The sequence below is a fragment of the Paroedura picta genome, chromosome 5 (assembly GCF_049243985.1).
Source record: "Paroedura picta isolate Pp20150507F chromosome 5, Ppicta_v3.0, whole genome shotgun sequence".
Classification (NCBI taxonomy): Eukaryota; Metazoa; Chordata; class Lepidosauria; order Squamata; family Gekkonidae; genus Paroedura; species Paroedura picta.
Window position 1 is genome coordinate 99,339,866 of NC_135373.1, and position 23,299 is coordinate 99,363,164.

General features: G+C 42.0%; 1 protein-coding gene across 17 annotated transcripts in view; it reads right to left on the reverse strand.

The window, feature by feature from the left end:
* TNRC6B (trinucleotide repeat containing adaptor 6B) overlaps positions 1-23,299 on the reverse strand; it is a 146,226-nt gene that overhangs the window by 13,055 nt on the left and 109,872 nt on the right. For all 17 annotated transcript variants that reach the window (XM_077339411.1, XM_077339415.1, XM_077339410.1 and 14 more), the window contains 10 exons: positions 22,021-22,152; positions 17,883-17,990; positions 17,572-17,743; positions 13,941-14,078; positions 13,320-13,496; positions 10,746-10,892; positions 7,887-7,982; positions 5,695-5,919; positions 5,162-5,232; positions 661-800 (listed from right to left, as the gene is read on the reverse strand). In XM_077339411.1, the coding sequence (XP_077195526.1) occupies positions 661-800; positions 5,162-5,232; positions 5,695-5,919; positions 7,887-7,982; positions 10,746-10,892; positions 13,320-13,496; positions 13,941-14,078; positions 17,572-17,743; positions 17,883-17,990; positions 22,021-22,152 (1,406 nt within the window). The remainder of the gene's footprint in view (positions 1-660; positions 801-5,161; positions 5,233-5,694; positions 5,920-7,886; positions 7,983-10,745; positions 10,893-13,319; positions 13,497-13,940; positions 14,079-17,571; positions 17,744-17,882; positions 17,991-22,020; positions 22,153-23,299) is intronic.

The window sequence follows — 23,299 nt, forward strand, 5'->3', positions numbered from 1 at the left end:
ACAACTGGTTACCTTTGAAGGCTGAAGATTAATATTTTACTGGAATGATGGATTTTCATGAGCATGAACAAATGATACTAATCTGCCAATATGTCCCAACTAGTTCCCCACTCCACCCATTTTAAAAAGTACACTTCTGCTACAGTTGCTATATGAGATCAGTTGAGTCAATCTCTGGAAAATGATTTTCATAAAGAAAGAAACTAACACATGCATTCGAATGTCAGTTGTATTTAGAGCAGTGGTCCCCAACCTTTATTAGGCTGGGGACCGGCAGGGCATTGGGTCGCGCCCGCGCGGGCCACGCCCATACTTCGGGCTGCGCCCGGCCGCACCCGCGGGCCGCACCCGCGGATCGGGCCGCACCCGCGAGCCACGCCCGCGAGCCACGCCCACAGGCCGCACCCACTGATCGGGCCGCACCCGCGGGCCGCGCCCGCAGATCGGGCCGAGCGGGTGCGGCCCGGCCCTGATTCCCTCTCCCCGCCCTCCCGCAGTAAGTAGCTTCCCGGGCCACAAGCTTGCGGCCCGGGAAGTTTTTTACTGCGCGGGGGGGGGGGGGGGGGCGGGGAGAGGGAGCCGCGGCCCGGCGCCGGGCCGCGGCCCGCAGGTTGGGGACCACTGATTTAGAGCACTAGGGAGAAAAGGTATATTACTCACATGTGCAGTGCAGTCTGGGCCTTGGCTGCCTCCTGCTTGGTACTGTATCGGATAAGGGCGGTGCCTTGGGTCAGGTTCAGATGGAATGTCAGCAGTGGACCATGCTGCATGCAGATGGTCCTCAGGGTTGACCCATCAATCTTAGAAATAAAAGGAAAGAGAGGTGTTTTTTTCCTTTGTAATGCATATTTTATGAAATCATGAGACCATGCCCCAAAACTTATGCCTCATACACAGTAATATCAAGCAGTATATTGTAAATTCTGTAAGAAATTAATGTGAACTCCTTAGTTGGTTGAGAAGAAATATATCTTAAGCACTACTGTGACTTCCTCTTGATTTCTATGTAAACTACTCAATGAGGTGTTGGGAAAAGAAGTAGTCAGATGCGGTTCTAAATGCAAATTTTTACAAAATAACTTAGTTGTCACTGTTTAGTTTACATATTTCCTCTCAACTAATTCAGGAATTCACATTAATTTCTTACAGGTTATTTTCAGCTGTTTATAGCCAGTTATCTCATGAAAAGGACAATAAGATACTCCTGGATTGATCAGTAATCCATGTAGTTAAACATCTTGTTTTAAATAGTGGCTGACTAGTCTCTTAGAAACACCAGCAAACTGAGCATAACCTCTCCCAATCTTGACTCCTTGCATAGTCTTTGGATGTGAATGTTCTCTTTAGTTGACTATTCTTTGGGCTATCATCACTGAATAATTTGCTTTCTTACTATCGACAAACGTTTGTTCTTTATGGATTACTGGCATAAAATTATTGGACTCTGCTCACAAGAGGATCTGAGAGGGTAAGGGTTAAATAATTATCTCACTGAGGTACACTTGGCAGTTGTTCCCACGCTCTCATCAGTTAGATGCTGAGCCTATTTGGTCATTGGTTACCTTCTGTTTCATAGAATCAGAGAGTTGGAAGGGACCTCCTGGGTCATCTAGCCTCTCTGTCAGATGGCTATCCAGCCTCTGTTTAAAAATTTCGAAAGATGGAGAATCCACCACCACCCGAGGAAGCCTGTTCTGAGAAACCACTCTGTCAGGAACTCTTTCCAGATGTTTAGATGGAATTTCGTTTGAATTAATTTCATCCCACTGGTTCTGGTCCGTCCCTCCGGGGCAAGAGAGAGTGCTCCATCCTTTATTCTGGCAGCCTTCAGATCCCCTTTCAGTCGCCTCCTCTCCAGGCTAAACAGACCAAGCTCCTCCAACCTTTCCTCATACGTCTTGGTCTCCAAATCCTTAACCATATTGTTGCCCTCCTCTGGACACTCTCCAGTTTGTCTACATCCCTCTTCAACTGGGGTGCCTAAAACTGAATACAGTATTCCAAGTGAGGCTGAACCAGAGCAGAGTAAAGAGGTACCCATCACCTTCCATGATCTGGACACGATACTCCATTTGATAAAGCCCAAAATCCCATTTGCCTTTTTAGCCACCAAATCACACTACTGACTCATGTTCAATGTTTCATCTCTTTACAACTTATTTAAAAGAGACAGATAAATAAAGAAGGGGAGAAGAGTAGAAATATAGGTTAAGAATGTATATGATTACAAGGAAGCACGTGTATCTGAGCATGGAAGTTCAGATGTGGACATAGTTTATCTTAATTTCAGTAAAGCTTTTGATAAGGTTCCTCATAATATTCTTGTTGATAAGTTGGTAAAATGTGGTACTGATCCTATTGCTGTTAGGTGGATTAATAATTGGTTGACAGATTGCATCTAAAGGGTGCTTGTTGATGATTTATCATCCTCTTGGAGTGAAAAGTGGAGTGCCTCAGGGATTTGTCCTGGGCTCTGTGTTGTTCAACATATTCATAAACTATTTGGATGAAAGAATAGAGGGGTTGCTTATTAAATTTGCAGATATTAAACTGGGGGGGGGGGGTAGCAAGCACAACAGAAGACAGGATCAGGATACAGAATGATCATGACAGGCTGGAAAACTGGGCTAAATGAATTTCAATCATGATAGATGTAACATTCTGCATTCAGGTAGGAAAAATCAAATGCATCATTATAGGATGGGGGAGACTTATCTTGTCAGTAGTATATGCGCAAAAAGGATCTAGAGGTCTTAGCAGACCATACCCTGAACATGAGTCTGCAGTGCGACTTGGTGGCTAAAAAGGCAAATAGGATTTTGGCCTGTATCAAAAGAAGTCTAGATCATGCAAGGTGATGGTACTGTTTTACTCTGCTCTGGTTAAACCTCATTTTGAATACTGTGTTCAATTCTGGGCACCACAATTGAAGTAGGATGTAGATAAACAGGAGCATGTCCAGAGCAGGGCAACAAAAATGGTGAGGGGTTTGGAGACCAAGACATATAAGGAAAGGTTGAAAGAGCTTTGTCTGTGTAGCCACGAGAGGAGACTAAGAGGTGATATGATAGTCATCTTCAAGTACTTGAAGGGCTGTCACATAAAGGATGGAACAGAATTGTTTTCTGCTGCCCAAGAGAGCAGGACCAGAACCAACGAATGAAAGGAATTTTCATCTAAACATCCGGAAGAAGTTCCTGACAGTTAAAGCGATTTCTCAATGGAACAGGTTTCCTCGGGAGGTGGTGGGTTCTCCTTCCTTGGAAGTTTTAAAGCAGAGGCTAGATAGCCACCTGACAGAAATGCCGACTCTGAATTTAGGCAGATTGTCAGTGGGTGGGTAGAAGGGATTGTGTCCATGCTTGGCTCTTGTGGTCCTTTCTTGCATGTCCAGGGGAATGCTGATCAACACTATGGAGTCAGGAGATAAATTTCCTCTAGGCCAGACTGGCCAAGGATTATGGGGTTTTTTTTTGGGGGGGGGGTATCATCTGGGCATGGAATTGGGGTCACTGTGGATGGGCAGGTAGTTCTGAATTTCCTGCATTCTGCAGGGGGTTGGACTAGATGACTCTGGAGATCCCTTTCAACTCTATGATTTGATGTTGTAATATACAGCTGCTCTTTTTCTACCTCTTGCATAGACTTGGAACGGTAGCTGTGCTGCTGTCTTTGAAGTTAAACTGTTCACGATAACTGAAATATATAATGTAAGATGTCCTTCTATTTTTACGTGTAAAATGTCTTTCTCTTGTGACCACTAGGGTCAGGTCATCTTTGTAATGTGTTTGAACAGCATTTTCCCCTTAATCAGGAAATATGGCAAATCAGAGATACTGTATAAAGCCTCTGTGCTCCCAAGAAAAATGAATGTTTAATATTCAACTCAATAATTTCCCTAGCATAAATAAAAGCATTATCTTTCAATCACAGCTGAATTAAACTGTACTTGAAGGGCTGTTCTGCCTAGTTCTGGAAGTGTTCTGAAAAAGCTGGAGTCTTGGGTGATAATCACTATGTTTGGTATTCATGTACCCAAGGAAAACAAAACAACCTCCCTGATTCTCCCCCAGCAGCATTAGCCAGCTATCTGGAAGCAGTGACAAGGTGGCCCAAGCAGAGTTATCTGAATTTCAGCCCTTCAAAGATGGAAGTCCTGTGGCTGTGCAGGAAGGGTCCAAGAGAGTAAGTACGCCTATCCAACATGGACTAAGTGCAGCTATCAGTGGATCACTCTACCATGAATTTAGACATGATTCTTGATGCTTCCCTCTTGATGGAGGCTCAGGTCACGAAAGCGGGCATTCTATCACCGTCACCAATCCAAACCACTAGCACCCTACTTGGCCCCGGAACACCTAGCCACAGTGATCCATACAACTGCCACCATTAGACTGGACTTCTGCAACTCGCTCTACACAGGCCTGCCATTAAACTTGATCCAGAAACTACAGCTGGTCCAGGATACAGTGGCCAGAATCCACTCAAGCCCAATGAGGTTCCACATTCAGCCATTCTTCAACAACTGAGCTGGCTTCCAGTTGAATTCTAGATCTGGCTTAAGGTTCCAATAATCATATGTGGCCTGGGCCCAGTGTACTTGAGGGACTGCCTTTCTGCCTACACCCCTCAAAGAGCTTTATGCTATCTCCATTTACCTGGTGATCCCTCACCCAAAGGAAGCTCACTTGACTTCAACCAGGGCCAGAGCTTTCTCCATTCTGGCCCCCACCTGGTGGAACGAGCTCCCAGAGATAAGTGCCCTAATGGAACTTGAACAATTCTGCAGGGCGTACAAAAGGGAGCTCTTTTGCCAGGCATTTGGTTGAGGTTGACCTGAACCAATCACCTTCCATTGGCCCCTGAGCCTCCCTCCCATGAAAACCACCACGAATTCTTCCAACCCAAGGGGTCGTCAGGATGTTGTAGTTTGAATTACTGTTCTCACTATTGTTTCACTGTTCTATCATATTGTTCCAATTTTTATCACTGTAGTGTTACCATTTATAACTACTAAGTTATCTGTACTGTTGCCTGTTCTGCTAAGTTTTATGTAAACTGCCCTGAGCCTCAGGGGAGCGTGCTATATACATATAATAACTAAATAAATTGTATAAAGTTCAAAATTTCCATCAACTGTTGGAAGTAAAGACAGGAATACCTGAGGAGTGAGATTGTGAAGAACCAGCCAGTAGCTAGGGCGAACTGATCCACCGTCACTCCAGGTAGAGGCTGCAAATTGTTAAACAGCAAAAGTAATGGTATTATGAGAAACTGACATCTAAATTCTGACAATTATCTGTGCTTAGCCAATTATTTGGCTAAGAACTACCTCACAACCTTATTTTAAATACAAAACCCTAAGAAGTACTTCACTTTAGAGAAATTATTTCACTCAACAAATTTGACATGCATGTTGTTTTCTTCAGACTGCTTTTTAATAAAGTAATACATGATCCTCATCTGTTATCCTTTCAATTACTGCAGTAATAGTATTTAGAACATTTCACTAAATTTCCCCAGCAACCTCCAGAGGATATTTCAGGTAACTCAAGTCCATTTATGAAAGCCAAAGTCTTTCTTTGTTAAGCAAAAACATTCAGTAGATAATGTCTCATATCCACACAACTAATCCTGAGGAACACATACTCTCCTTATGGTGAAATAATGATACTACTAAGAGATCATTCTTACCGGAGGCCATCCTCGAATCCTGTGCCCCCCACCCCCTGACTGAGCGGGGTGCTGTGCTGCTCCAGGGAGAGGATGGTTTTGGATTACTCAGACCAGGAGGTGGGCGGGGCAGCCCTGTAGTGTTTCTTGAGGAAATATGGTTTTTCCACATCTTGTTGGAGAGATGAGTGGGATTGGGTCCTATGGGATCCGGGGACCATGTTGATTTATAATCACTGAACTTTGCTAAGTTAAAGATACGAAAAAGGCAGTCATTAGAACTAGTTAATACACGCAATGTGATTTATATCATTTCCTTTCCACCAGGAGATAGTCAATAGTGTATCTATCACAAATTATTCTCATTCACATCCTAAACACATTTCACAGATCTGATTAAATGAAGTTTGTTACTATAGTTCCTAGATGTGAAAGCATGTTGCAGAGAACCGCTGTTGACAGAACTATTGTCAATAGTGTATTGATCACAAATTATACAAGAAAATGCATGAATTTTTAGATCATTTCCCAAAGAGAAACTGAGAAAACTATACCAGGGGTCCTAAACCTTTTTGAGCTTGCAGCTATCTTTGGAATTCTCTACCCCATAATGGCAAAAGAAATTAAACAAACCCAAGGGAGGAAGACAGAGAAGGGGCATAATAAAAAGAAGGGAAGCCTGAAGGAGGAATAAAACTATACAGTGATTAAGGAAAGCATGGGTGCTTACTAGTCCTCCTAATCCTATAGTGGCTATGGCTGCTTTGAAAACCATTTAATTTGAATGAAGGCAGCCAATAATAAACCTTGCTTTACAATGACGCTGCCCATATTGTGAAAAACTTGGGAGTGTGTCAGAAGTACTGTCTGTCATTGCTCCAGAAAGACAGTAGCTAAGGCAAGCCGCACAATGTCTTTTTAGAAGACCGAAATTAAAATCTGTTGAAGTGTATGCAACTTAACTTAAAATTACTTAACTAAATCTGATACTTGGGCCTTCTATAACAGCCTACTAGCTGAGTACCTTTAAATAGGGCAATGTCTCAAGGAATCCAACCTAAAAAAAGTCAACAGCTGTGGCTTTTCAGCTTTGGCTACTGATGAGTTCTTAGAGTTCTTTCTCTGGGCAGAGAGGCAATCTCTTATTTTCTGGAATCTGTTGCAATCATGTGAGAAATAATTCATTCTGATGTGTTATTTTCTGAAAGCCGTATAATGTCACATTTATGTTAATAAAGATAATCAAATCCAAATCCCTGAGCCTCACAGGAAGGCAGTATAGAAATATAATAAATAAATAAATAAACGTATAAAGGATATAAAAACAAACAAGGATTTGCTATTTAAATTAGCACGCAAAGAACAACAAAGTTTTATTCAAAACTTTTGAGTCAGTTGGTCTTAAAAGGTGCCACTGGCCTCTAAATTTGTTCTGCTGCTTCAGACCAACATGGCTACCCACTTGAGACTAGACATAATTCACAAGTAGTATCCAACATTATTCTATATCCTTTCTGCAGCAAGGAGATGCTGTCCAATTAAGTATTATGAAGGACACAAAATGGTAAAGAATATTTTAACTGTCACAGCTACGGGCAGCCTGGCCAGAATCACACAGAGATCCTACTATGATTATGTACACTGCAGCCACCAGGTGTACACCAGGTAGATATCATGTTGTATCAGTGTATCCTCCCAGTAAGGCTATAAGCCTGCCAGAGGTCCTGCACACTCACAGAGGTAGTTGTGCACATTGGGGCTTCCCAGTATGTAAACTCAGCTATCATTTGAGCAGTTAAGGTGCTGAGAAAGCTGTATGTGACAAATAGCCAGAATCATTAACAGGTCACTCTTGGCAAATAGTGTATAATGACAATATGTTGTTGCAGATGTGTTACATCACTTGGCTTTGAACTTCAAACACAAGTTCTGCTTCTCTTCTAATGAAGTGTAAAATATTAATGTTGGTACTACTGAAATCTTTGCACTCAACTTTATAACACTGGGTTTGTGATTCATAAATTTGTCTCAAACAAATCATTACTTAAAGTATTTTTAGAAAAAAATGAAGTAAAATTAGAGTAACATATATTTACTGAATTTTATTTTTAATTTCTTTCTTTATTTAGATTTTTTATTGCCTCTGTCATGTGCGCTGTTCTTAAATTCACAAATTTCATCATCAGAAATGTGGTAAATGGAAGCTAACATACCTGAAGTGCTATGAACATTTGTGAAGGAATTGTCAGAGGCACTGTAGGGCCAGGCACCAGGTGAAGGCAGCGAGGTGTTGAGGGAAGAATTAGACCCTGTGATAAAGTAAGTGAAGAGAAAAGTGTGCTAGTTATAAAAGGTGGCCATCAAACTTATAGGAAAAATAGTTCCTAGCTGCAAAATTCCATAAATGTTATATGTAGTTATTGGTTTTATTCTAAACTAGCTTCAAACCCTGTTCCTAAGAACAGGCCTTGAAAGGGCTCCCTCCCCTGGACCCCAGCCAGGCAGCTTAAGGTGGCCTTGGGTAGCACCTCACAGCCAGAACAAGTGGGGCGGGCGGGGGCTGGGCAGCTCGTTAGCAAGGCTGGGACAGAGCTCCAGTCAGCTAGTCAGCAACTTAGCAGTTCTTAACGAGCAATCAGCAGGGCCAGACTAGCAGGCCAAGAGGCCCTCGTTAGGAGGCCCTCCACCACAATCTTTTGCCCAGGGCCTCTCCCCTTACCTGCTGCTGGCTCCAGGCACTAAGGCGTCTGAGAGCAAAGATGGGACAGAGGGCGGGAGCTGCAGGGGCAGGGCCAATCAGGGCAAAGCTGGCTGCACCCTGATTGGCCCTATTCCAACTTGGACAACCGGACACGTCCCACCCACTAGGCTGTTTCAGAACTATACAGAGGAACAACAATGGCTAAGGATGGTTTATTTTACCCTTCCCTCAAAAAAGACTCAAGAAAACATACAGAGAATTCTGAAAATTCACATGGGAGCATATTAAAAACAGTAATCATAACAGTTGGGGAGCGGGGAAGCCAGCCTTCTAAATAACTACATGCTACCTCAAATGTTCTCCTGAATACTTTTGTCATGCTCTGTTTCCTAAAGAGCAAGAGGGCAGGTGCCTTCCAAACAAACTCTAGAAGTTTGTACTATAACACAGGGGCAGGCATAGAGAAAGCCAGTACTAGGCAGCACCTGGTTTAAAAAATCTCTAGGCAGGAAGTTTAAAAGACTTTGCTGCCACACAGGTTCATACAGGGAGAAACTGCCCTTCAGGTATGTGGGGTTCTAGGTTGCGAACCACCAATATGAATTGAACATGGAAGCTGTGAGGTAGCACAGGTATACAGTAGTTGGTCTCAATTAATTATTGGGCTGCCACATTTTGAATCTGCTTGTGCTATTTTCAAGGGCAGCCTTGCATCAGTCTTGGTTTTAGGATTAATGTAACCTGGGTCAGTGTTGCTTAATCCTAATGGAAAGAGTTTCAGTGCTAGATGTAACACAAAAAGCATATTTGGCCACCATATTTGCTTGTTTCCGCAACAAGAAGTCTGAATCCAACAAGGCCCCCTAAAGCTCTTCATTGAGCCTGTTAAAATTTTTTGGCCTTGTCCAAAGGATGTAGCATAATATCCTCACAAACATCAACCTTAACAATCAGCACCACCTTTATTTAAATACATTTAGATTCAGTATGCTCCCATTCACTTGACCATAGTACCCAGGCAATGGAACAGCAGAGAAACATCAGTTTCTGGAAGGTTTTTAAAAAAACAGATATAATGCTGGGTGTTATCACCATAGTGACAACATCTTATGAGTTGAGGCTTTTTGGTGAGAAAACCCTGGCTGAACCCACTGCCCTTCCTCACAATGGTATTGTGTAGATTCTGAGATTAACTGAGGAGTAGTGCCCACACCTCACTTCCTCGTCACACCACTGAGGAAAAGCTAGGAAAGAGACCAAAGAAATATTTATTTACTGGCCTGTCAGTGCTAATATTTACAGCTAATCACCCTTGAGATAAACTGACATGGTGTTCCTGCGGAACATTCTCTCCTGCCTTGGTACAAGAACACTTATAACTCTTTCTGTCCTTAGTAGCAAGGAAAGTGAAAGCAACCAGAAAAATGTTAACTTTAGAGTGAGGAGCCATGTTCAGAATCCTCTAGCCCAGTGGTCCCCAACCTTTTTGTCACCGGGGACCACTCAACGCCTTTTACTGAGGCCCGGTGGGGGGGGGGGGTAGTTTACTCCTCTACTCTCAACCACTGCCGTAGCACTCTCTGATTGCTATGGTAATGTTTAAACATCCCTTCAAAATAAGATACAGACACGCCACAACAATGAAGTGTGTTGTAAAGGGCTGGGGGGGGGATGAAGTAAAGTGCCGCGGGGGGGGGGGGGAGAAGGCGTCCTTTGGGGCCCACCTCCAATTAGTCTAAGGACCACATGTGGTCCGTGGCCCACAGGTTGGGGATCGCTACTCTAGCCAAGCCTCCATCAGTCAATTTTCTCCTCTACAAGATCATCAAGCAAAATTGAGATTTATTTCTTTTACAGATCTGGCATTACACAATATTAAGGTTTAAAGAGAAGAGTTATAGTAAAGTCAATACACCTCCAGCAATAGAAGGACAGCAAACCAGAATTTGTTTTTCTGTTCAATCCACTATCACAATACATGACCTAATGTCATATGGCCCTCATATGTGCAGTACTCCACTAGGACCTACTGTTGTAACATAGGAACAAGCATCACCATCCCCATTAATCCAAGGACATCCAACCAACAATCAAATGTATCAGAATATCCATCCTACTACACACACCTGCACAAAGCTCCTACAAAAATAATTCAATGAAATCACAGCAAGTATAATAATTATCGTTATACAATATTCCAAAAAGAGATTAAGCGCCACCTTAATGGCAGTGCTAGGTAAAAGAAGCAGCCTTGAGCCCTTGATATTGATCCAGCCACCCCCATTAACAAATTATTATTAAAACTACCATAATAATGTCCTTAGTCAAAACAAGATACTGTATTTTTGCAAAATGTGTATTGCTAACAAACCTGTGGTGTTGTCCCGCAGAAGTTGATGATCAGTATCTACAATGGGGGATGTGGCTGTACCCCCCAGTACACTTCCTGGGGTCACATAGGGGTCAGATTCAGGGTCAATGTTTGGAATACCTTTCCATGGCACTCCTGGCTGAAATTCTGAAACAGAACAGCAACTGTTAGATGCTATTTCAAACATAATTTTCTAGCATGTATTTTACTACTATACATATACTCTTGGCTATGGTATGCTCTGGGGTATAAAAAAAATCTCAGGATTTTGTACAGTGAGCATTATTTTGTAAGCATTTATAGCTTAACGTTTACAGAGAGAAGGGTTATGGAATGAAAGCATGCAGACTGTGAAGGAATACAAATAAAATATGATAGCATTTTCATCAAAACAATCCTATTTTCATCAAAACAATCAGATGCCCTTCCCCCTCCTATTACAATCAAGCATTAACAAATTATTTTAATTTATTATGGGGAAAACGCAATTTTGTGTAAGGAAAACAATTATGGGGAGAAATGGAATTATCTACAAGGAAAAAGAATTTCAACATGCTACATTTTAAATACAAAACCTGTATGATTTGGAACAAGATAAACCCAGTCTTGGCTGCAATCCCTTGGAATTGCTACATGATTTGTGCCGTGAAACTAACAGGAACCCACTTCAGAACATGAAAAATTCTACATAGGTGGTATTCCATGACTATTCTATTAATTTTTTTACTTCAACTAATTCGCCTTTCTTTATCTTAGTTTTGAAATGGTGACAACTTTACTGACCATACAGAGATTCAAGTGGTTAGACAATACTTTGAATATAGGTTAGGAAGGCACACAGGTGAAACAGTGGTAAGATTGACCAGAAAGCTCTATATGGTCTAAAGCAGTGTTTCTCAACCTAGGGGTCGGGACCTCTTTGGGGGTCGAATGACCCTTTCACGGGGGTCGCATCAGGGCAAGCAGCTTGGCAGGGGGGGGAGTGTACCATCCACAAAACTGCCTTGCAGCGTAGATCAAGATAGAGTGTTCCTCTGTCTGGAGCAGTGGAAAAGAGCAAGATCGGCATGGCGGGACAAGAGCAGAACTGAACTGAGAAACCTCAGAAAAAAAAAACAGTTTATATACAATCATGAACAATGGATCTTCACACCACTGATCAGCTTAGGTTTAATTTCTGTGAAAGAACACTTGCATAATTTTATGGCTGGGGGTCACCACAACACGAGGAATTCTATTAAAAGTATCATGGCATTAGGAAGGTTGAGAACCACTGATCTAAAGCAATACAAAAATGTCAACAATAATATTTCAGGATGTAATTATAGGATTTTTATTATTGTTATAATAGAGTCTTGTATTGTGTACTTTCAATTGTTTTTGTACATATAACGTCCCCTTTTAAATAGATTTATTTTTTAAAAAGACCAACCAGAAAGCTGATACCAAGAACGACCTGCAGGAGGTTCCGAATGTGACTGGACCTTTCTTGATCAATAGTCCCCGAGAAAGCAAACAAGAGTGTCTAGATTCTGCCTCCAGAATGACTAAAGTAACTCTTTTTGGAAGGATTGGTGCTGTCCTGATAGCTGGGACGCACTGAATGAACCAATGGAGGTCTGGAATGGGATTCAGTAGTCAGAGCCAAGGGAAATGGACCTAAGATAGTGGGACATGAGCTCAAAGTCACCTTGGAAGGAACCAAGGAAGACAAAGCCTTCTCCCACAGTGCAGCTTTCAGCCTATAGGTCTTCTGATTGAGCCTTTGCTAGTAAAGCACTGGCAAACTGAACAGGCTCCAACATTGTAAGCCTCTTCTAAGCACAGAAGGCAGAGTTCACGCTCATCACTGTATATAATTTTTGTTTCATATTTTTTAAAACACCATATGGACATTTTAAATGCCATGACAAAGGACCACAAGCATGACAAACAGGGACAGCCCAGACCAATAGACTACTGAAGAAATGCAAACGAGTCCTTAGTGGATGAAAAGCAGTCTTCTTTCATCCACAACTATGACGAAGAAAATCAACAAAATGTGCTAGAAAACTTCCTATCCTCATCGTTCGAAAAATGGAACTTAGGTAAGGGGGTGCTTGCCTATGGAGTATGTGACTCGCTGGGCAGAAATCCCATAAATGTGTCAATTCCAAAAACAGTGGGACATCCCCTCTTTGGAATTTTTGAGCTAGAAAGAAAATATCCCACAGCCAGTCTGCAAAAATGCTGTTCCAATGTAAGGCTGCACAAGAAGATGAAAGCTGAATCAAGTTTTTAACTCTTGTGGTACTGAAAATACACGGGGAAGACAAATGCTTGGTGAACCCTTGGAAGTCAAATTGTTTCAGATAGGTAGCTGCATTGGTCTGCAGTAGGAAACTGTCTAATTTAGATTTAATTTACATAGATCACATAATTTAACTTTCCTTGGAGGATTATTTTAATTTTTCTAAACCCACAAAGGAGATGCAGCCCTGCTTATAATTTTGTAATGGTAGTAAAGATACACCCTCAGACACAAGATGGATAGACAGCTAAAGAAAAGGATTTCAAGCAGCATAGTAAAATTACCTGGAGGCCAACTGGCATTGCTGGATTTGCTTCCAATCTTACTTGTTGGTGGAGATTTGGCAGGTAACCAGCTATCACCACCATGACCTGTGTGGCTGCCCAGCGGGTCACCAGGGATTATATCAAATTGGTTGTAGGGTGATCCCCCTCGAGCTTTTCCAGGGGGCACAATCGTGCCTGAAAAACATTTTGACATAGGAAAATCAGGGTAGATCCCAACCAAATGCTCACATGGTTTAAGTAGATGTACCAAATGTCAAGCTCAACCCATGACCTATTATTTCTTTTTGTCACTGGGAAAAATATGGACACGCGGAGAACTAATTGGCTGGGCCTCATGCCAAACATGACCCCCCCCCCGCCACTCAAATTTAAGACACTCAAAAGAAACATAAATGCTTTAAAAAAAGGAATTGCTAAATGGATTTAAACATTTTGACCATGAGAGGAAACAGGTGCTTATTATTATTAGTAATATTTAAAAAATATTATAAACATGGGAAGGAGGGAGCAACAGCTGTGGTCAGCAATTGTTTTTATTCTAGCAATTGTTTTATTACAGCAACATTATGAAAGTGTTTTGTGTTCCCATTTATGACACTGTAATATAGAATCTCTCACCATTTTTGTGCATATTAGCATCTTGGGAAGCTACAGAGGGCAATCCATCCATCATAGAAGTCCACTGTTTGAAGCGAGATTCTGTTCCAGTTTCTTTCCCTCCCACCATACCATAATCCACACCACTGGAGCCAAAACCTGAAAAAATACCATAGAACATCAATACTGCTTAAGTGTGTATCTGTGACTACAGTAGTCAATAAAACTTAAAGACTACATCAAAACAACTTAGTAAAGTATTCTGTTTATTCTACTACTCTGATTCTTACCTTACTCTGTGTCAGTATTTCACTTTGTTCAACAGTTAACCAATGTCTGCTATCTAGGTCTCATTAACCATAATAATCAGTTTAGCAAGCTTGGTAAAATCTCTTTCGCATAACATTGATTTTATAGTAAGGAACTTGGAATTGCATCTTGAATTGAACTACATCAAGTAGTTTAATAGGCTACTTTTGGAATAGGCTGCCTAAGGAGGTGGTGAGCTCCCCCTCACTGGCAATCTTCAAGCAAAGGTTGGATATACACTTTTCTTGGATGCTTTAGGATGCTTTGGGCTGATCCTGCGTTGAGCAGAGGGTTGGACTAGATGGCCTGTATGGCTCCTTCCAACTCTATGATTCTGTGAGGTAATCCTGAATTGCAGCTTGTAAGGCTGGCTAGGCCAATACCCTAAGGATTAATGTGCCTTGGACTTTACATGTATAAACTGTATTTTTCTGATGAAGGGTTTTGGTGGAACCTACTACACAGCATGTTTGAAAGAGTTTACTCTTGCCACTAAAAAGGCCCTTCTAAATAGACTTGAGTCTAGCGAGTACAAGTACAGAGATAGGGCTTTATATGTTGGCCAGATATCCCAGAACATAGGACAGCAAGTATTACATAGGGTAGAGCTCAGCATTTGAATTTAAATGTTCTCTAATCTTTGTGCAATTGTCTTGAGTATATATTTTTTGTTGTGATTCAAAAGCCACACAATGTCTAAACCAATACTTTTAAGCTTGCATACTGTACCAAGTCAATAATAAGAATCACTTAACAGGCCACATAATAGGCTTCCCAAATTGGCCAAGAAGTGGATTTTCAACCGATACTTAGATGGACCCATGATTAGTCGGTTTAGGATGCTGATTTCATGGGAGGAAGGTTCAGGGGGTGGGGCAGTGGAAGATGCTGGTTCTGGTTGACCTCAAGAAGAGTTGGTTCTTATATGCCGCTTTTCTCTACCCAAAAGAGGCTCAAAGTGGCTTATAATTGCCTTCTCTTTCCTCTCCCCACAACAGACACCCTGTGAGGTGGGCGAGACTGAGAGAGCCCTGATATCACTGCTCGGTCAGAACAGTTTTATCAGTGCCATGGCAAGCCCAAGGTCACCTAGCTGGTTGCATGTGGGGGAGCGCAGAATCAAACCCGGCTCGCCAGATTAGACGTCTGCACTCCTAACCACTACACCAAACTGGCTCTCGACCACATATCTGGTGGAAAAGTTATCTTTTGTAGGCTGTACGGAATTGTTCTAGTTCCATTAGAGCCCTGATCTCTTCTGGGAGCTCATTGCACCAGGTGAGGGCCAGCACAGAGGACAGGGAAACATCAAACAGTCTTTACATGCAGATGGGAATCCAGCCTATAGGTGAGAAGAGGTGTGTGTGTAAATGCAGGAAAGAACATCCGGGTCATAAGATAAAGCAAAGGAGAGAAACTGCTCCCATCTCCTACACAGGATGAAACTCTATATATCCTAGTTACATAAACATTCTAAACAATAGCACACATGATTCTGACAGTAGGGCACTAGTAGTTTTGCTTAGCGAAGGTAGCAGAATGCCAGCCACGCTATTCTCATGACCTGAGCATCCATTAAAGAGGCATTGAGGATCATGCCCAAGTTCATGGCGGAGTGACCCACTGATAGCTGCACTCCGTCCAGTTTGGGTAGTCATGCTTCCTCGCTTGGACCCTTCCTGCCCAGCCAGAAGACCTCAGCCTCTGAAGGGCTGAACTTCAGACAACTCTACTTGAGCCATCACGTCACTGCTTCCAGGCAACTGGCTAATACTTCTGGAGGAGAATGATGGTGGCTATACATCAAGAGGAAGATGTCATCATCATATTGGTGACATCTCAGCCCAGACTTCCACACTGATTGAGCAAGAGGGCACATGAAGATGTTAAATAGGACTGGAGAGATGACTGCTCCTTGAGGGGCTCTGCATGAAAGCTGGTGGCGGCTTGATGATTTCCGCAACTCTATGTCTATGATCCTGGAGAAAGGAAATCGATCACTGAAAGGCTGTCCCCTGTATCCTGGCATCGGCAAGTAGCTAAAAGTTCATTGTCTACTGTGTCGAACACTGCTGAGAGGTCTAGTAACAGAAGCAGTGCCGACCTGAGTTGGTCCAGAAACCTGACTGAGGCTTCTTCCAGGAATGCTGACAATTGTTCTGTGACAGCCCTTTCAAGCATCTTTCCAAGAAATGCTGTGAGACAGGATGATAGTTGCTGGGCTCTCATAGGTCCCAAGATGGTTTCTTAAGCAATGGGCGAACCACTGCCTCTTTTAATCCTTCTGGGGATTCTCCCGTTAACAGGGAAAGGGTGATTATTTCCTGGAGGGGGCCCGCTATTCTTATATCGGCTGTCTTTGACAGCCATAATAGGCATGGGTCTAAAGGGCATGTGGCTGGCTTCGCTGCCATTAGCATCCTGTTCACTTCAGTCAATGTGAGTCATCTGAAGTTAATCAGTGTTCTCTCCAAAGATGGCCAAGGGATCTGAGGGATAAAGTTCACATTTTTTAAATGCAGCCCAAAGATTTTTATTTCCCTTCTGATAAAATTTGGATAGCAAAACTAAAGGGCCTTTCATGGCTACGACTGTCCGCTTTCTGTGAAAGGCCCATTTATTGTTATAGGCTGAGGGCAGGGTATTTGAAAATGCACAAGCAACAACTATAAAGGACGTCTGTATAGAATATTGGTGTAAATAAGGTACCAATATGTATTTTTTTACACTGCAAGGAAAGTTCAATATTCCTTGAATCAATATTCAGAGAGACTAAGTGCTAAGTACTACTACCACAGAGGTTACTGGTCAGAAAAAAAATCAAGACCTTTCTAATCTCCAAACAAATGCTTTGACTTTAAGTCTTTTCCATTTCAGAGCACTGCAGTATATCAGCTCTACAATGTATATAACAAAGGGCTGCAAATATTGAAATATGAGTGATGGGCTAATGTAATGGTTAAGAAAATGCAGCCAGAATTCTATTAATTAACTCAAGTTTAATTAGCGGTTTCCCAATTAGGCTGTCAAATATTATTAATCACAGTGATAGTATAGTCCCAGTATCACTGTGAGGATGGTTTATGATAAACTACTTATGAAATACTATCTAACATTAAGGTTACAAGACTTAAAATAAAACTAGTGAATCAGCATAACAGCGAGCAACACTCTGTAGGGAAGAAAGCAAAGCTAGACTTCTGTTCTACAAGCCAGTTTCAGAAAGAAAACTGAAACAAACCACAAATCCAATGCTTGGTTTTTGGTGCACTTGAATATTAACAGAATCTGGATTCATAATAAATAAATCTAGAAAACAGTAACAGCTATCTGCAATGCTTACCTGAACTATATCCAGGAATCTGCCCTTTGGCCTGTAAATCTGAGAGACCTACATTCAGACTACCAGGTACCATGTTGTCTAAATGTGACTTCGGCCCAACTGGATGGGATGGAGAATGTTTCATGCCAGGCTGCCTCTGCTGCTGCTGAAGGGCACTCACCATACGGGCAAGCTGCAGCCAAGGAAACAAACATACCATAATAAGCTTTATATAATAAGATTTATAAGATACAATTTTAGTATTAGGGCTTAAGTTACACTATGCACATCACCTTGTGCAGACCAAGTATATGAATCAGGCAATGCTGTACCTGTTGCTCTTGCTGTTGTCGTACAGCTTGAGAAATCTTTCTCTGGTTCTGTAACAGCTGCTGCTGCTGCTGCTGTTGCTGCTGCTGTTGGAGGAGAAGTTGACAAGCCTGCAAGGCAAGTAACAAAAAGATGTTGGCTTATTCTGGCCACAACCCTTAAAGGAATTAACTACTGACAAACATACATAATATTTTGGCAAATATGAATAGCTCTGACATTTTTATAGTGAAAGGTATAGGTTCGAGAGGAATATAATTTTTCCCTTCTGGCCTTTCTAGCATCAGGCTTATTATAAATACAAGTACAAATAGAGACCCCCTTCAAGGATCGCTGCCTTGTTGTGGCAAGGGGGCTTGCGTAGTTCAGTGAAGCTATGAGCTATGCCGTGCAGGGCCACCCAAGACGGACAGGTCATAGCTGAGAGCTCTGACAAAAGGTGATCCACTGGAGAAGGAAATGGCAAACCACTCCAGTATCTTTGCCATGAAAACTCTATGGACAGTTCCAATAGGCATAACGATATGACGCTGGAAGATGAGCCCCTCAGGTCGGAAGGTGTCCAATATGCTACTGGGGATGAGCAGACGGCTAGTACGAGTAGCGCCAGAATGAATGAAGCGGCTGGGCCAAAGCCGAAAGGACGCTCAGTTGTGGAAGTAACTGGTGGCGAAAAGACAGTCCGATGCTGTAAAGATTTTTATTCCATAGGAACCTGGAACGTCAGATCCATGAATCAAGGCAAGCTGGACATGGTTAAACAAGAAATGACAAGATTGAACATCGACATTTTAGGAATCAGTGAACTAAAATGGACAGGAATGGGTGAATTTAATTCAGATGACCATCAGGTATACTACTGTGGACAAGAATCTCGCAGAAGAAATGGAGTAGCCTTCATAATCAATAAGAGAGTAGGAAAAGCAGTCTTGGGATACAATCCCCAAAATGACAGAATGATCTCAGTTCGAATCCAAGGCAAACCATTCAACATCACAGTGATCCAGGTCTACGCCCCAACCACTGCTGCTGAAGAGGATGAAGTTGATCAGTTCTATGAAGCCCTACAACACCTTCTAGAAGCAACGCCCAAAAATGATGTGCTTATCATCATGGGGGATTGGAATGCTAAAGTAGGAAGCCAAAAGATAACCGGGATAACAGGCAAGTTTGGCCTTGGAGTACAAAATGAAGCAGGGCACAGGCTGGTAGAATTTTGTCAAGAGAATACAATGGTCATAGCAAACACTCTTTTCCAGCAACCCAAGAGACGACTCTACACATGGACATCACCAGATGGTCAACACAGAAATCAGATTGACTATGTGCTCTGCAGCCAAAGATGGAAAAGTTCTATCCAGTCAATAAAAACAAGACCAGGAGCTGACTGTGGTTCAGATCATGAGCTTCTTGTTGCAAAATTTAGGCTTAAATTGAAGAAAGTAGGGAAAAGCACTAGGCCACTCAGGTATGAACTAAATCATATCCCCGACGAATACACAGTGGAGGTGACAAATAGATTTAAGGAATTAGATCTGATAGACAGAGTGCCTGAAGAACTATGGACGGAGGTTCGCAACATTGTACAAGAGGTAGCAACTAAAACCATCCCAAAGAAAAAGAAATGCAAGAAATCAAAATGGCTGTCTGAGGAAGCTTTACAAATAGCTAAGGAGAGAAGGGAAGTGAAAGGCAAGGGAGAAAGAGAAAGATACACCCAACTGAATGCAGAATTCCAGAGAAAAGCTAGAAGAGATAAGAATGCCTTCTTAAATGAACAGTGCAAACAAATAGAAGAAAACAATAGAATCGGGAGGACCAGAGATCTTTTCAAGAAAATTGGAGATATGAAGAGAACGTTTCATGCAAAGATGGGTATGATAAGGGACCAAAATGGTAGGGACCTCACAGAAGCAGAAGAGATTAAACAAAGGTGGCAAAATTATACAGAAGAGCTATACAAGAGCGAGTTTAACATCCCTGATGACCACAATGGGGTAGTTACTGACCTGGAGCCAGACATCCTGGAATGTGAAGTCAAATGGGCCTTAGGAAGTCTGAGTAACAATAAAGCTAGTGGTGGTGACAGCATTCCAGTTGAACTATTCAAAATCTTAAAGGACGATGCAGTAAAAGTGCTACACTCAATATGCCAGCAAATTTGGAAAACTCAACAATGGCCACAGCATTGGAAAAGGTCAGTTTACATTCCAATTCCAAAGAAGGGCAATGCCAAAGAATGTTCAAACTACCGCACCATTGCACTAATTTCTCATGCTAGCAAAGTTATGCTCAAAATCCTACAAGCTAGGCTCCAGCAATATGTGGACCGAGAACTTCCAGAAGTACAGGCAGGATTTCGAAGAGGCAGAGGAACTAGAGATCAAATTGCCAACATACGCTGGATCATGGAGAAAGCTAGGGAGTACCAGAAGAACGTCTACTTCTGCTTCATTGACTATGCTAAAGCCTTTGATTGTGTGGAACACAACAAATTGTGGCAAGTTCTTAAAGAGATGGGAATACCAGAGCATCTTATTTGTCTCTTGAGAAATTTATATGCAGGTCAAGAAGCAACAGTGAGAACTGAACATGGAATCACTGACTGGTTCAAAATTGAGAAAGGAGTTCGGCAAGGCTGTATACTGTCGCCTTGCCTATTTAACTTGTATGCAGAGCACATCATGAGAAATGCGGGATTAGAGGAGTCACAAATTGGGATCAAGATTGCAGGGAGAAATATCAACAACCTCAGATATGCAGATGATACCACTCTAATGGCAGAAAGTGAAGAGGAACTAAAGAGCCTGTTGATGCGGGTGAAGGAGGAGAGTGCAAAAGTTGGCTTGAAACTCAACATCAAGAAAACAAAGATCATGGCATCCGGCCCTCTCAATTCCTGGCAAATAGAAGGGGAAGAAATGGAGATAGTGACAGATTTTATTTTCCTGGGCTCCAAGATCACTGCAGATGGGGACTGCAGCAAAGAAATTAAAAGACGCTTGCTCCTGGGGCTACACATTTGTATCGATATGTACAGATTTACAACTGAACAATAAGGGAGTTGTTACTAAACATGACCACTAAATCAATGTCATGGTTGGCAACTAGAAGACTATTTATGAGAAATAAATTTACGCAGGAAATTTCAGGCCAGGCAAGCCATAGGTTTCAAGGCCAGCCGTAGTTTCACAATCATAGGCTGTTCCCAGGCACATAGGAACAAAGAGGATGGGGGGAACAGGATGGAAGTTTATACAGTAAAAGCACAATTATTTGGCAGAACCAACTTGGTTCTGATACATATGGTGCAAAACATTTTAATATGTTTCACAAGTACTGGGTATACTTGCAGTTCATCTTATAGGAAACATATCTTTATATTTATGCAATCTGAAGAGAAACCAGAGTATATATTAAATTCCATGAATTATAAATGATGCATTTTATAATGCAAAATCAGTAAAGAAGTGATGGATTTTATACCCCAATTTTCACTACTCAAAGGAGTCTGAAAGTGGATTACAATTACCTTCCCTTCTTCTCCCCATAACAGACACCCTGTGGGGTAGGTGGGGCTGAGAGAGTTCTGTGACTATTCCAAAGTCACCTAGCTGTCTGCATGTGGAGGAGTGGGGAATCAAACCTGGTTCTCAGATTAGAGGGCATTGCTCTTAACCAGTACAGCACGCTGACTCTCAGGTTTAGGTTTTAGAGGACCGTATTTTATATATTTCAATTTCCCTCTGAATTTCAGTTTTCCTCCACAAAAACAAAATACCACCAAAACATTACTCCTCCGGAGCTTCAAAATTTCTAGCAATTCTACATTTCTAAGTACAAATAAGATGAATTATCAACACCTGACTACTTTGTACTGAATTTTCTTGCCAACTGTTTGCAAATCTCTCCCCCCCCCCCCAAAAAAAAAGAATTCATTACTGTGGGTTGGATCCTACTGAGCATCAGTACAATTTTCTAACCACTAGAAACAATATTTCAGGGGCATTTGGGGCTGCAATGTGGGGAAAGGTGGGAGGAATCATACAATATATACAAGACATTACACATTCCCAAGTTTTTCAAACCTACAAAAAGAGACTTAAAAATGCTTGAAAAAGAAGGATCGCGTGTACTTACAAGCTGAAATTGAGGAATCTGTGGAAGCTGGCTCAGCATAGCAATCTGTTGAGGAGAAAGTTGAGGCGTCATATTGAAAAGACCTGGGTTCAGACCACTGTTAGGAAATTGCTTGAGCATGGAGGCAGACACCTGTACAAAAAAAAAAAAAGAACACACATACTTCATCCAGAACTGACAGAATTATGAAGACATTCAGAGAGAAGTCTTGACTCTCTATCCCAACTCAAGTGTGTGTATGTGTGTTTGTATGTGGGGGTGGACTGTGTCAGGTTTTAGTGTACATTACCTATGTTCATCTGAGTTGTGGCTATCTGTATCTACTTGAATTTTTATGCCATTTAAGGCAATCTATGTATCTATACCATCAACCAGACTCTTTTACACCTTTAGAAAGGATGAAGAATGAAGCCATTATCATGCTGCTCATTACCATTTCTACTGCTAATTCACAACAGTCTGCCATCAAAGGGGAGGGAGGCAAACAGGACAGATGACTATATAGTTACTCAAAAGTGGCAGTCATGTTCAGCAAAGCTTTGCTGGATGGGCTATCCAATGAACAGTCAGAATTAGGGGAGCAACAGCTCTGGATCTCATTTTAGGAGGACTGGAAGAAGCAGAATAGGACAGACCAGTCAGACGATGAAGCAGCCAACATCTTCTCCTAACTTAGGGTCTTAAGATAGTTGGTGTGCTTCTTACTAGCCTTCTTAATTATACTGCATTGAACTTGATAGCCCAAGCAAGCCCTACCCTATTAGATCTGGGAAGCTAAACAGGGTTGGCCCTGGGCTAGCATTTGGAAGAATGACCTCCAAGGAATACCAGGGTTGTGGCACAGGCAATGGCAAATCAGGTCTCTTGCCTGGCTGCCAGACAATCTTTGGCTCTCCTGGCTATGTTACATACATAGCAAATCATAAATATGCATTGTACTGGGGAGACTCTTACAATGTACACCTCATCCAGGGAGGAAAAATATAATTCATGGCCATGGAAAGATAGGGAATTCAATTTTTTAAAAACTGCCCCTTAGTACCATAAAGCAGATAGTGCCTGCTGTCTAAAGACTTTCTTAATCACCTAAACCAATTGATAACATCAGCTGAAATTTCAAACATAAACCCATATTCTTATCACTGAGATTACAAAGTCAGACGGAGAATGCTTCTGTGCTTGACATGGTCAAAAGAAAGTACTGTATCTGTCACTTGGCTCCTAATTGGGCATAAAAACAGGCAGCTGTGGCAAAAGGCTGGTTCTGCCTCATTCTGTT